General features: G+C 38.8%; 2 protein-coding genes and 1 long non-coding RNA gene across 7 annotated transcripts in view; 1 reads left to right on the plus strand and 2 right to left on the minus strand.

Annotated features, from left to right (window-relative positions):
- The window catches only part of SPRTN (SprT-like N-terminal domain), a 32,385-nt gene extending 30,054 nt beyond the window's left edge, over window positions 1–2,331 (plus strand). For 2 of the 3 annotated variants that reach the window (XM_058430552.1, XM_032137619.2), the window contains exon 5: window positions 49–2,331. In XM_058430552.1, coding sequence (XP_058286535.1) covers window positions 49–785 — 737 coding nt within the window. In that variant the 3' untranslated portion in view covers window positions 786–2,331. The remainder of the gene's footprint in view (window positions 1–48) is intronic. The other variant, XM_058430553.1, reaches the window with a different exon arrangement.
- Window positions 2,332–4,788: 2,457 nt separating this feature from the next.
- LOC131381779 (uncharacterized) lies at window positions 4,789–8,912 on the minus strand. The gene is made up of 3 exons (XR_009210719.1): window positions 8,132–8,912; window positions 7,614–7,751; window positions 4,789–7,253 (listed from the first exon to the last, which is right to left on the minus strand). It is a non-coding gene; the product is annotated as an uncharacterized LOC131381779 (long non-coding RNA).
- Window positions 8,913–9,234: 322 nt separating this feature from the next.
- EGLN1 (egl-9 family hypoxia inducible factor 1) overlaps window positions 9,235–13,879 on the minus strand; it is a 60,645-nt gene continuing 56,000 nt past the window's right edge. For 2 of the 3 annotated variants that reach the window (XM_058430488.1, XM_032137622.2), the window contains exon 4: window positions 9,235–13,874. In XM_058430488.1, coding sequence (XP_058286471.1) covers window positions 13,810–13,874 — 65 coding nt within the window. In that variant the 3' untranslated portion in view covers window positions 9,235–13,809. The remainder of the gene's footprint in view (window positions 13,875–13,879) is intronic. The other variant, XM_058430487.1, reaches the window with a different exon arrangement.

The raw sequence follows: 13,879 nt of genomic DNA on the forward strand, positions 1-13,879 counted from the left end.
TTCTTTTGAATTGAGGCACTTACATAAAAATCTTTGCTGTTTTTGCAGATAAACGCAGCAGAGGTGAGGCCCAGCTGGTAATCCCTTTTAGTGGGAAAGGATATGTTCTAGGAGAAACAAGCAATTTACCTTCACCTGGGAAACTGATCACTTCACATGCCATTAATAAAACCCAAGATCTTTTAAATCAAAACCATTCAGCAAATGCTGTAAGACCTAATTCTAAAATCAAGGTGAAATTTGAACAGAATGGTTCAAGTAAAAATTCTCATCTGGTCTCCCCTGCTGTTAGTAATAGTCACCAAAATGTTCTAAGCGACTACTTTCCCAGAGCATCAGTTGCCAACCAAAAGGCTTTCAGAGGTGTGAATGGATCTCCAAGTGTAACAGTTGGCAACATCCCTAAAAACTCAGTCTTCTCTTCTAGTTCTCAAAGAAGGGTTTCATCTTCTAAGATATCCCTAAGAAATTCTTCAAAAGTAATGGAATCAGCATCTGTGATGCCATCCCGGGATGTGAGAGGGTCTGAAGATACATTCCCAAATAAACGACCTAGGCTAGAAGATAAGACTCTTTTTAACAATTTTTTTATCAAGAAAGAGCAAATAAAAAGCAGTGGTAATGATCCAAAGTGTAGTACAACCACGACTCAGAATTCCAGCAGTTCATGCAACCAGAGCAAAATGGTTAATTGCCCAGTTTGTCAGAATGAAGTTTTGGAGTCTCAGATTAATGAGCACTTGGACTGGTGCCTTGAAGGTGACAGCATCAAAGTCAAAAGCTGAAGAAAGTCTTTGAAAAAGATTTCAAAGTCTCAAGTACCACCTGTATTACCTCACTAATGTGCTATGTCAGCCAGTCAGGAAGTTCTGGTTAATACTAAGATTTGTAGGTTATAATCTAGTTCACATAACCAATAGAAAATGTCCTATTTTATATATACATATATAAGATTGTAATTTTAAGATGTTTTATGTCTCAGGGTGCTACATTCACTCTTGCCTTAGGTATACTGTAACCCAGGTTCTGCCTGTCATGTATAATATTTAGGTACTTTTGTTCTTTCTTGCTCTTAAGGATTTTAAAAATCTGTTAATCTTTTTATTTGTATACTTTCCTAAAAAATATTCATATGGGGAATCCTGTCAGGTATTTGGTTATATTGACTATTTCTTTATTAATAGTATTAGAACTCATTCCCTGAACTGATGTAAATCTTCATAGTGTCAGACATACTGACCAAAACCACAATCTAGACTACAAAGTATATTGTTTTAGAGTACTCAAACTGTATTATTTATTAATTTTTTTTGTTTGCAAAATCTTAACAGGAACTGTATTTTCTATATTTTAAATAATTTTATTTGTCCCACTTTTACTAAATGGTGGCGGCAGATTTTAAGTTAAAGAATATGGAATATAGTAAAATAAGTAATTTCTTTTGGAATATTTTTAGTAACCAATAGCCACTATAATTCTGTAGGCCAAATTTTATATTGAGTTTAGCTGTTTTCTCAAAATTTAGCAGAGTGGTTAAAATTCTGTGCTGATAAGTAACTGATACGTATAACATAAACATAACAAAGTTGCCTAGTTTATGTAACAGTGCAAAGTTATCTGGAAATAGTATTTTGAACTTTAAGCCAAGTTTAAACCATTATAATACAAGGAATACCATTTGTGCATTTAAAGTAATCTTTTTTTAAAAAAATATTTTCCATGTTATAGGGAAAGGACAAAGAGACTTTTATCAGTTTGCTTTTTGTCTTGTGGCTGTACATGCTGTTGGCATAGCCCTAACACAGTTGTTAACAAGTTTTCTTTTTTCTTGTTGCAGTTTTCCTTCACTTTGTTGTAATACAGATGCATAAATCTTAAGTGCACAGCTGGGTAAACTTTTACAGTGTTCACCTGTGTAACTACTACCCGGATCAAGTTAGAGAACACTTCCATTGCCACGGAAGGCTTCCTATAGGTGTCTGTTCCCAGTTGATACCCATAACCCTCACCACCTCCAGAGGTCCCCACTGTTTTCACCCCATCATCGCAGATTATTTTTGAATTTTATAAAGTAGTATCTTTGTTCCTATGTGTAGCAGGAGTTCATTTTCATTGCTCTTGCATTTGTATGAATATACTAGAATTTATTCATCCGTTCTAATGTTAATGGACATTTGAGTTATTTCCAGTTTGGGGCTGTTAAGCATAATGCTGCTAAGAACATTCTTATCTTTTCTGTTGAGTATATATACAGAAATGGAATTGCTGAGTCATGTGGTATATTTCTGTAAGCTAAGCTTTAATAAATTCTGCCAGTTTACACTCCTGCCAGCAATGTATTAGTTTTAGTTGTTCACCATTCATAACACTACCAGCCCTTTTCATTTTAGACTGGTTGGCTGTTCACAAGTTTTGATATTCCTTAAAGCATTAAGTTAAAACATTTTAATAAATATTTATAAATAGGTATTAAAATGTATATTATGTTCAATATATAGTTATATTTTCATAGAGGATCATTTTCTCTAAATAAATGTAACAAATTATGTGTAATTAAATGCTTCCTGAGCCAAAACCACACAAGGTTCTGGGGCCGTGAAGTAGCTAAGATGGTCCATGCCCTCAAGGAGCTTTACAGCATAGTTGGGGAGTAAAACAAATGCACATTAATCTCCTTAGAGTTTGCTGAGTGCTATGACAAGGGTTTTTGCTGGGTGCTGTGGGTAAACTGTAGCAAGAACAATTAGCTCAGCCCAGGACTTTGGGGGATGTTTCTTGGAGGAGACAACACCCAAAGTTGAATCATGTAGAGTGAGTCGAGTTAGCCTGGTTAGAGAAGGGTGGGGAAGAACCTTTCAAGGGGAAGAAGGAACACAAAGTCATGTTCCGAGGGAACTGAATGCTATTCCAAGTGAATAGAGTAAAATGTGAGGGGCAAAATGGCCAAAGGAGAGAGGGCAGATAGGACAGATCTAGCCAAGTAGTACAAGTTTGAGGCCAGGGATTTCATGTTCCTCACTTTATGTCTGGTTTGTGTGGTAACTGCTGATAAGCATCTCTTAATTAAGGTGGGGCTTGGAAAGGCTTATAAGCCAGTCGAGGACATGTTGAGAAGTGTTTCCAATGGATTCTTCTGGGGACAGCATAGATGAGGGGGAAGGATAGTGGCAGGGATGGAGAGGAAGAGACAATTTTTTGAGAAACAGGTAGTAAAGTCAGGAGTTGGTTTCAGGTTCTAGGGAATGATGGAAATAGTTGAGAAAATGGAATTCAATTTGAAATTAAGCCTTACTGCATCTGTTCAACACTTGAGAAAATTTGCACGCTAAGAATTCTGATACTCCCCCAAATACTCATAATAGAGACATAGTTTTGTTTCTGTTTAGGTTTTTCCTTTTAAAGCCAACTTCCCAACTTAGAAGCAGAGCTGGTAATTCTGGCTCAATCCTTAAATGCTATCCCCCTACTGTGGGGACATGGGGTCTAGATTCTGTTTTTATAAAACGGTGGGTTTTGGGTTTTTGTTTTGTTTTTTGAGATGGCATCTTGCTCTGTCGCCCAGGCTGCAGTGCAGTGGCACAATCTCAGCTCACTGCAACCTCCGCCTCCGGGGTTCAAGCAATTCTCCTGCCTCAGCCTCCCAAGTAGCTGGGATTAAAGGCGGGCGCCACCACACCTGGCTAATTTTTGTATTTTTAGTAGAGATGGGGTTTCACCTTGTTGGCCAGGCTGGTCTCGAACTCCTAACCTCAAGTGATCTATCCCCCCTCGGCCTCTCAAAGTGCTGGGATTACAGGCATGAGCCACCGTGCCCTGCCAAAACAGTGTTTTTTAAAGTCAGTGTTATACGTTACCTAGCCTTAATTTTTACTTTAGAAAATTGTGCTGGGCAGCCGGGCGCAGTGGCTCATGCCTGTAATCCCAGCACTTTGGGAGGCCGAGGCGGGCGGATCACGAGGTCAAGAGATCGAGACCATCCTGGCCAACATGGTGAAACCCTGTCTCTACTAAAAATACAAGAAATTAGCCGGACGTGGTGGCAGGTGCCTGTAATTCCAGCTACTCGGGAGGCTGAGGCAGAAGAATCGCTTGAACCCGGGTAGCAGAGGTTGCAGTGAGCCGAGATTGTGCCATTGCACTCCAGCCTGGGCAAAAAGAGCGAAACTGTGTCAAAAAAAGAAGAAAAAAAAATTGCGCTGGGCAATGGTGGCTCACGCCTATAATCCCAGTACTTTGGGAGGCTGAGGTGGGTGGATGACCTGAGATCAGAAGTTCGAGACCAGCCTGGCCAACATGGTGAAACCCCCGTCTTTACTAAAAATACAAAAATTAGCCAGGTGTGGTGGCATGCACCTGTAATCCCAGCTACTCGGGAGGCTGAGGCAGGAGAATCGTTTGAACCCAGGAGGCGGAGGTTGCAGTGAGCTGAGACTGCACCACTGCACTCCAACCTGGGTGATAGAGTGAGACTCTGTCTCAAACAACAACAACAACAAAAAGCTGGGCACGGTGGCTCACACCTGTAATCTCAGCACTTTGGGAGGCCGAGGCGGGCAGATCACGAGGTCAAGAGATCAAGACCATCCTGGCCCACATGGTGAAACCCCATCTCTACTAAAAATTAAAAAATAGCCACTCAGGAGGCTGAGGCAGGAGAATTGCTTGAACCCAGGAGGCGAAGGTTGCAGTGAGCTGAGATTGTGCCACCGCACTCCAGCCTGGCGACAGAGCGAGACTCCGTCTCCAAAAAAAACAAAAAGGAAAAATTTTGTTTTGATTTTTGTAGACTATGGTTATGCGTATGCATATCTTAACTGGAAATTCTAAAGTGGAAAGGAAAGTACTATGACAAAACTTCATACTGTCCCATTGTCTGATAGCTCTGAGATCATACTTTTTTTAAAGCTTACAGGACTTTAAAATACGAACGTCAAAGTGAAACAACTGATGTACCTTCCTGCAAAACTAGCACCTAGCTGGGACCCTTTCTGGGTGCGTGCAGTGTCAGCTCTTTTTATGTTGTGTTTTAATTTTTTTATCCTGGTATTGTATTAATCATGATCCAGTGGTTTCCTTTTATTCTTTGTCTCAATTTTTTTTTTTTTTGTCCTTGAGGCTACTGTGGACTTTTTAGCAATTTGTTGTAGTTGTTGACTATTGGCATATTCACCAAAAGAAGTAAAATTCCTCATATGACAATTATAAATTAAAGTGACTAAGGAGTTGAAATTAGAAAAGAATGCAATGTGCAGATTAGCTCTGGCTTTTTCCTAGTATCCCATTAGAATGTTACAAGTTATATGATTACATATTTCATCATCACATATCTTTCGAAATGAAGAGTAGAATCTTAAATGACTCTGGACTGTAGTACAGAAGCAAGGTGCCGTTTGCTTTCTTCAGTACTGGTGCTAAATTTACCAAGATTTACCATCTTGCTTAGTGAACACTAGGTGGTGCTCTTGGTAAGCCAAACTTCTGGCTGAGCCAAGCCAAGTGGATAAAAGAAACTTGCCGACAACTGGAACACTAATTACCAGTTGATTCATAGATAGGAAAGAACAGGTGATGATCTCAAGTTCTGTGAGGGGACACAGCAGGCCAAGAATGTGTGCTTGTTCAAACAAAGACTGATCTACAGAACACTTTAGTCTCCCTAAACCTGTTTTCAAGCATTTCACCTTTCACTCTAAACATGTAACATAGTAGTCTCCTGCAAGAAAGAAACCGGTACCCAGATACGGCAAAACAAGATCATGCTCAACCGGTATCTTCTAGACAAGGCAAGACCTGTAGTTTTGTACTGTTTCTTATAGTACTCTAAACTATGTCTTTGCCTCTACCTGAGAGGTCTGAAAGAGCAAACAGGCAGCTTTTGGATTCTTGGTGTTAAGTGAATGTTAGGGCTGGGTATTCTCACGTTCCATGGTTATACGCCTTTGCAAAAAAAAAAAAAAACAACACCTTAATGAACACTGACTCTTCTCTATACTTCTGAAGAATCCAAGTTATAGGCATATTTTCAAGCTAGAATACTCTTGAGACCCAAATCATTTCCAGGTTGTAAGCATTCCTGGTAAACTAAATATATGATAACCTGGATTTGCATGAAAGATGGGAGGGTATTTTTTTTTTTTTTTAAACAAGATTCCTCATAGTACTCATGTATGTATTTGTACGCCTTTAACATAATTCAATAGGTAACTATTGGCTGGGCACGGTGGCTCACACCTGTAATCCCAGGTCTTTGGAAGGCCGAGGTGGATGGGTCCCTTGAGGCCAGGAGTTTGAGACCAGCCTGGGCAACATGGTGAAACCCCGTCTCTACTAAAAATACAAAAATTAGCCGGGCGTGGTGGTGGGCACCTGTAATCCCAGGTACTTAGGTGGCTGAGGCCTGAGAATTGTTTGAACCTAGGAGGTGGAGGTTGCAGTGAGCCGAGATTGCGTCACTGCACTCCAGCCTGGGCGACAGAGCGAGACTCTGTCTCAAAAAAAAAAAAAAAAAAAAAATATATATATATATATATATGTATATTTGTGTATCTATGTATACCTACACACGTCTAAGTGGCTTTTTATGTGGACCCACATAAGTTTGTTGTTTTCTTAACAACAAATATTCAAACAGCCACCTTCATGGGATCGATGCGCAGAGGCTGGAGCTCAGCTTCTCCACGACATGAGTCACCCGAATTGTTGGGTTTGTAGATTGTTTGGTCTCACTGATGTACGGGATTTCATTGTGCAACTATATCACAAGGGAGCACGTGTGTGTGTCCTACTTTCTAACCCTTCGTAACTGTTCTGTTCTCGGCTGCTTCCCTACCTTTTTTGCAGTACCCTTCATTATATTTCCAGTTGGTCACCTTGTAGCTTAAATTGAGTTAATTCATCTTTTTCAATTTCTTTGCTGAGTTACTTCAACTTTTCTCAGCTTCCTCAGTGTTTTTCCCCCCTTTGGTCCATTTTTGTTTTGAGATTTAAATTTCTAATTTCACATTAATTTTTATTTCTGCAAAGGCCTATTTAATTCAGACTAGATATTGGTAGTTTTCTTCTGCCTATGGTTGAGAATTTTCATCAGCTGTAATTGATTCTCATTTTTTTCTTCTAGTAGTTTTTATGGATGTTATCTTCCTTTTTCTGCTCACATTAAAAGGTTTTATTTTCCTTGTCTTGCAAAACCAGTTGGTTCTCTGCAGGCAGGGGCAAGGGGTTTATGTGGCCGAGTTCCTTGATTCAAGAATGTTCTGTTGATAGAGTTAAATGGTACCAGTTAAGTGCTGGCAGTACAGGTGCGAGCCACCACACCTGGCCTGTCTTTTCCTTTCTACTGCCACTCTAGGACCCTGCTGCCCCATGTCTTTACCCTCTAGTTTCCACCTGACTCTCGGCCCTCATGAGGGTTCTAACGCTGGCTCTAGTGTCAGATGTGCTTTTCTCTGCCTCCACATAAGTTGAAGTTTTTTGGCCAAGCGTGGTGGCTCAATCCTGTAATCCTAGCAACTTTGGGAGGCCGAGGGGGACAGGATCGTTTAAGCCCAGGAGTTCAAGACCGGCCTGGGCAACATAGGGAGACCTCGTCTCTACAAAAAAGTAAAAAAAATTACCTAGGCATGATGACATGTGCCTGTAGTCCCAGCTACTCAGGAGGCTGAAGTGGGAAGATCGTTTGAGCCTGGGAAGTCGAGGCTATAGTGAGCCCCGATCATGCCATTGTACTCCAGCCTGGGTGACAGAGCAAGACCCTGTCTCAAAAAAAAAAAAAAGAAAGACAAAGTTGAACTTTTTTTCTGTCTCATAGATATGCTGCAGACACATTATGGGTGACTGCTGTCTTTTTGTCTTTATGGTTTTTGGAAGACTACGATAGAGCTTTAGATTTAGGAAGCAGCCAATATTCCTTGGAAAACCAGAAACTCAAGTACCTTCCTCTTAAATGTAAACACACAAGCAAGAAGTACCAGACATTTAAGGAAAACTTCTAGCATGAAAGAAAAACAATTGAAACAGAAAAAAGTGTTAAATACTGTATCAATTAAGAGATTATTACATTTTTTTTTTAAATTAGAGAACAAAAAAGAGCTCCTGAAACTTAGCAACCTGATAACAGACATGATATACTCACCAGAAGAATGGGAAAACAGATGTCCCCAGTCAAGACAAAGATAGACAGTAACTAGAGAAGAAAATAATAGGTTCAAACCAGTAGAGGTCCTGCCTGGACAAAGGAGTGCCAGAAACAGAGAACAGAGAATGGATGGAGAAAATTTTTTAAATGTCCCCAAATGGTGGGGTGATTTTACAGTCTGCATTCCTAGCACAGAGGTTGACAAATGGCACACATTAAAGCACACTATAAAACTATGGGGCCCTGGGGATAAGAATATTCTATGAGCTTCCACAAAGAAAAAGATTACACATAAAGAATCAGAAATAAGAATGGCTTCAGATTTCTCAGTATCTACACACTGGAACCTAGAACCAGTGAGGCAATGCTTTCAAAATTCTGGAACATGATTTCCAAAGTTACCAGTGAAATGTGGTGGTAAAACAAAGATATTGGTCTCAGAAAATTTAACATCCATACATTTCTACAGGAAGTATTAGAGGGCATGCTCCATTCAGTAAACCAAGGAAGATGAAGACATGGGATCCAGGCAACAGGAGAGCTGACAGAAGAGTGGTGAAGGGAATCTCTAGAACACAGGTGAAGGGTGACCCAAGAAAGACAGCTGTGCTCTAGGCATTAAGAGCAACCAGTCCAGATTGGTGCAATTAGAAGCCACAGGGAACAAACGAAAAATCAAGACATTAAGGGAAAAAGTAAGTTGTGGAAGAAAAGTCAAGTCAACATGACTTACTGTATGTCTCAGCTTTGACTAGCACAGCCATAACAGGAACACGAACCTGATCTCGGTTACAGCATAATAACAGAAGGAAGACCAGGGGAGATGGATGTCTGCTTGCCTATGTGTGGTAGAGATGGTGGAGGAATCTTGGAGAGAGACCTGCCATGTGGAGAAGTTAGGAGAAAATGCCTAACACTGAAAAAAATAAGAGGCAGCAATCCAATTATATTATTTAAACTAAGGGGCGAGGAGATATCCAAAGAATCACTTAAAACAGTTGACACTTGTTTTCTCAGGGGAAGAATGTGAGAGACTACTTTTTTTTTTTTTAATTAAGAATTTTTAAAGGCAATAAATTTTTTTTTTTTTTTTTTTTTTTTTTTGAGACAGAGTCTCATTCTGTTGCCCAGGCTGGAGTGCAGTGCAACCTCTGCCTCCCAGGTTCAAGTGATTCTCCTGCCTCAGCCTCCTGAGTAGCTGGGACTACAGGTGTCACCACACCCGGCTAATTTTTGTATTTTTGGTAGAGACGATGCTTCACCATGTTGGCCAGGCCGGTCTCGAACTCCTGCCTCAAGTGATCTGCCCACCCTGGCCTCCCAAAGTACTAGGATTACAGGCTGAGCCACCGTGACCAGCTGGGACCACTGTTTTTCTTAACAACCATAGACAAGTTGATTTAGCCACTCCAACAAAATTAAACAAGGAAAGCCCACGCTCAATTCCTGGCTCTCTACCACTTACAAGCTTTGTGACTGTGAGCAAGTCACTTCTCTGATCCTGTTTTAATTACAAATGGAGACAAAATTTGCTTTGCCTACACTTTGCATGTACTAGGAAAAAAAGTGTATTTTGTAGAAGACATTTGGAATAATTTTGGCAGAAAACATCTTAATCTCAATGAAGACCTTATCCAGTAACTTTCTGACCCCAATGACATCTTGTTCAGAGCAAAAATTATCAATAATTCTTGACAACTGTTTAGTAATTATTCAATAAAAAGAGCTTTAGCTACTTGCAGCTGTTGAGGCTCTCCCCATCTTGTGAAGTGGCTTACATTTAGTGTGTTCTACTTATGAAACTATTTCCAGCTCATGAGGCCATGCCCTTCACACATCTCATTGGTCCCATGGTACATCCTTGAGCATCGCCATGGTTCAGATAAAATTCAAACCAAAAACAGAATCTGGGGGATAAATTCATGACCTGAGAAGTCTAAACAATTATCTTTGAAGCAATGGAGACTAGATAGTTACTTCTGAATATTTATAAACTAATTGAAAAAATCCAACATACAATTATGTTATTAGATATGACATAAATGTGATCATTGCAGTTCATACCCAAATACAGCTCTCTTTCTTGGATCACATGCACTTTGGGAAAATAATCCGATGAAGTGCCTTGCACCAGTGATTTAATTTAAATCTAAGCTATAAAGTAAGACCTGTCATTAATAAGACAACACTCTTGCTTCCAAATGATTCACATTTACAACTGATAAAAACCGTTAGCTATTCAAAGCTCATTAACTCAACTTTCTCTCTCTGCAATTATGCTATCATATTGTTAAAGGAAAGGGGAATAATCCTCGTTGAAGGCCTACTTTGTTGCACGCATTGTAAGGTACTTTGCACGCTGTATGTCATTTAGGTCTCATACAACTGTTTAAGGTGGAAGATGTGCTTTTTGTATATAAAAAAGCACATCTCAAACTTCATCTAAACTCATTTGCCCTTCAATCCACCCAGCTATATTTCAGTGTAATTCCCAAATGTTCTAAGAAATGCTGGAAAATAACAAAACACCGTAGTAAATTTTTTTTTAAATAACAGATATATAAACAGGTATTTTGATCTCACCTTAATAAGAGCTCTCATATTTTAGTTATGACCACACAAATTAAACTTTCTTGCATATACACAATGGTACATCTATGACAATTAGAGATAAATGCCTAACCCCACTTCCTTTTGCAGCAGAGGGGTGATACAGATCTGTCAACAGCTATGAATGTTAAAATAATTTTAAAAATCCTATTAAAAGGGCAAGAATTCAAGTGCTAAGAATCCAAACAGAGTTCATGGATCCCACAGACAGTCCAGTGACCCCAGGGATGTTTCTAAAATTGTTGAACTCCTATGTTTACTGTTCTCTTTCCTTCATTATCATTTACAAGAAGTTATACCAAATGTCCTGGACTAAGCCAGAAAAGCTTTATCTGATGAAAGGGATCATTCGGAAAGCCAATGTATGATAAAGGATTAAAAAACAAAAAAGACAGCTGGAAATAACCACCATAATGTTTTCAAGAACATTTATACATCTTTTTAATTAGATTAGCTTTACAAGCAACTCGAGAGCTCTTTCATAAACACTGCTTTTCAAATGACATGACTTTATAGTCTATCTGTATATGAATCCTGAAAATCTTTGCCTACTATTGATAAAGGTCTGTGTTTTACAGCTGGTTAATGTGTTGAATAAAAACAGCATTATGAAGCTTTATCTTTAACCAGGATTAAACACATATAGGCCACAAACAGTTTTAAATTTTGTTTGAAATAGAGTCCTGCTTGGTGACAAGTTAATAGTCCCACTAACATGAAATGAATGGATATTAAAGAAATGGATGTCCTGATTTCTTGATCTTTTCACAATGATTTCTAAGACAGTATATAAACTTTTCCAAAAAATATACAATTTAAGACCTGTCTGGCAAGCACAACCCACAGATAGTAGAATCTGATACTTTTTACAACTGTAGAGGTACACATTTGAATGACAACAGGGGCTCCCAAATTAAAAGGCTGTGGCTGTACATCTTGACAATCAAACAAACCTCCCATCAACATAAAACAATTTCTACTAACCCTAAAAAAGATAATGCTTTTGAGTTGTGGCCTAACGCCGCGCACTGTACTATAGACCAGATGGCAAAGACAACTTGCACTCCTGGGTTGGGCTGGCAGAGGCACTTACTGTAGAGATGTGATGTTATCATCTGGAAGGAAGGGGAGGAAGTAGAACAAAACTGAATATGGGCGAGGAAAAAACAAGAAGAAACTATCACTTTCTCCTGCAAATTCTCCTAAGTGAGATCACTATACTGAACGTTCAATCCCACCCTAAGTCCACACTGTTGGCTTCACTACACAATTTTTTTTTCATGTTTTACATGAATAGCAGTGGCAATCTTTTAATAAAAATTACTGAGCTTGCCATAGAAAAGGTCTCTAATTGAATACAAACTATACAGAAGCTAAAAATGTCTGAAGTTGAAATATACAGAAAATTTCTGTATACTCACATTTTGGCAAAGAAGATCAAGGACAGAGATAGAAAACCTAAGTGGGCAAGGTCTTACACCCATAATTCATGCAAAATATGGATACCACCCTTTAGGTTTTGCTAAAAAGCCTAGGAGAGTGAAGTCTAAGACATCCGTCCCAATTCATTCTTTAAATAACAAGTATGGGAGGCCTTGTGTGATTTTGTAATATTCCTTCCTTGTTTAAAAAGTAAGAAAACCCATGAAACAAAATAAAATTATCTGATTTTGCACCTGTTTTGTTTTTTCTAAGCTAAACATCTTTCAGTACAGGTAAGAAGGCTGGCATCACATCTGGGAAATGCCGTAACAAATACATGAGGAGTTACTGCACATTAAGTCAGTAACACCACACACACTTCAGTTTCAATGTGTACATAATCTCCTCTTGATGCTCTGCGACAGAGACAAGGTTCTTGTCTGCGTATCAGATAGATCACAGTATTAGGAAAAAAACATAACAGCAAATTTGGAAGTACAATCAATTTAAGGAGAAGCAAAAGGAAAAGACTCAGAAATGGGACATTATTGTCTACATCTAGAGGAAACATATACCTGAAAGCTTAAGAAAGCCCTTATCTTAGGAACTTGAAGCTGAGGATAATCTCAAGTTCACTTAGTGCCAGTCACTTTAGTTTTTTAAAAAATTTAACTTAAACCCCAGCCTAGGCAACATGGCAAAACCCCGTCTCTACTAAAAACACAAAAATTAGGCACAGTGGTGTGTGCCTGTAGTCCCAGCTAGTTGGGAGGCTGAGGTGGGAGGATTGCTTGAACCTGGGGGGCGGAGGTTGCAGTGAGCCGAGAATGCACCACTCCACTCCAGCCTGGGTAACAGAGCAAGACTGTCTCAAAAAAACAAAACAAAAAATTTTAAACTCTTCTTACTGTGTCTTTTTCCTTGTAAAACATTAACTAAAAGTTACTGGTAGTAAATTGTGACTGTTTTACAATTAAGTTTCGTTATTGACAATGTCAAAAAAAGCAGCAATCTTTAAGAGTTCAAATTAGTGTAAGATAGGAAGGACTACAAAACAATCTGATTTTTCAGTTGTAATTAAAGTGCTCCTTTTCTTATTTTAAGTAAAATAAAATTAATCATCAGTCACTGGCAACAATCACTAAGCGGTCTTTTAGGGCAAAATTTAATAGTATGAAGAGGTTTACAAAAATAGATTGATGTTATTTTGAGGAATAATACTGTAATTTTTTCTCAATTCAGTTTAGATAAATTGTACCTAATATAGAAAAATTATCCCAAATTCAAACTTGATATAAAAAAGGGAGAGATGAAATGAACTCAGCTAGATAACAGATCTGGCAAAATTTAAGAATGAAAAAAATTCTACACAGGGCACTTATTTCATATCCAGATGTAAAAACCACTTTCAATTAGTAGCTTATCTTCCTCCTGTAAGCAATCACAGATTCGAAGTTGATCATGCAGTACAAAGTCACAGCAGTCAAAATCTTCTGTTTGATGCAACACAAAAAGTTGTTTGTTTCCTTATTAAAATGCGAACTGGTTGTCTATTTTTCTTTATCCCATTTATTCGTATTCACAAGTTAACAAATAGTTAACAATTATTGTAGGTGAAGTGGGGTATTGCTGGATCAAAGGCTCTAGAAGACGTCTTTACCGACCGAATCTGAAGGTTTATTGAGTTCAACCCTCACACCTTTTTCACCTGCA

Source organism: Hylobates moloch, unplaced genomic scaffold (genome assembly GCF_009828535.3).
Source record: "Hylobates moloch isolate HMO894 unplaced genomic scaffold, HMol_V3 SCAFFOLD_18, whole genome shotgun sequence".
Classification (NCBI taxonomy): domain Eukaryota; kingdom Metazoa; phylum Chordata; class Mammalia; order Primates; family Hylobatidae; genus Hylobates; species Hylobates moloch.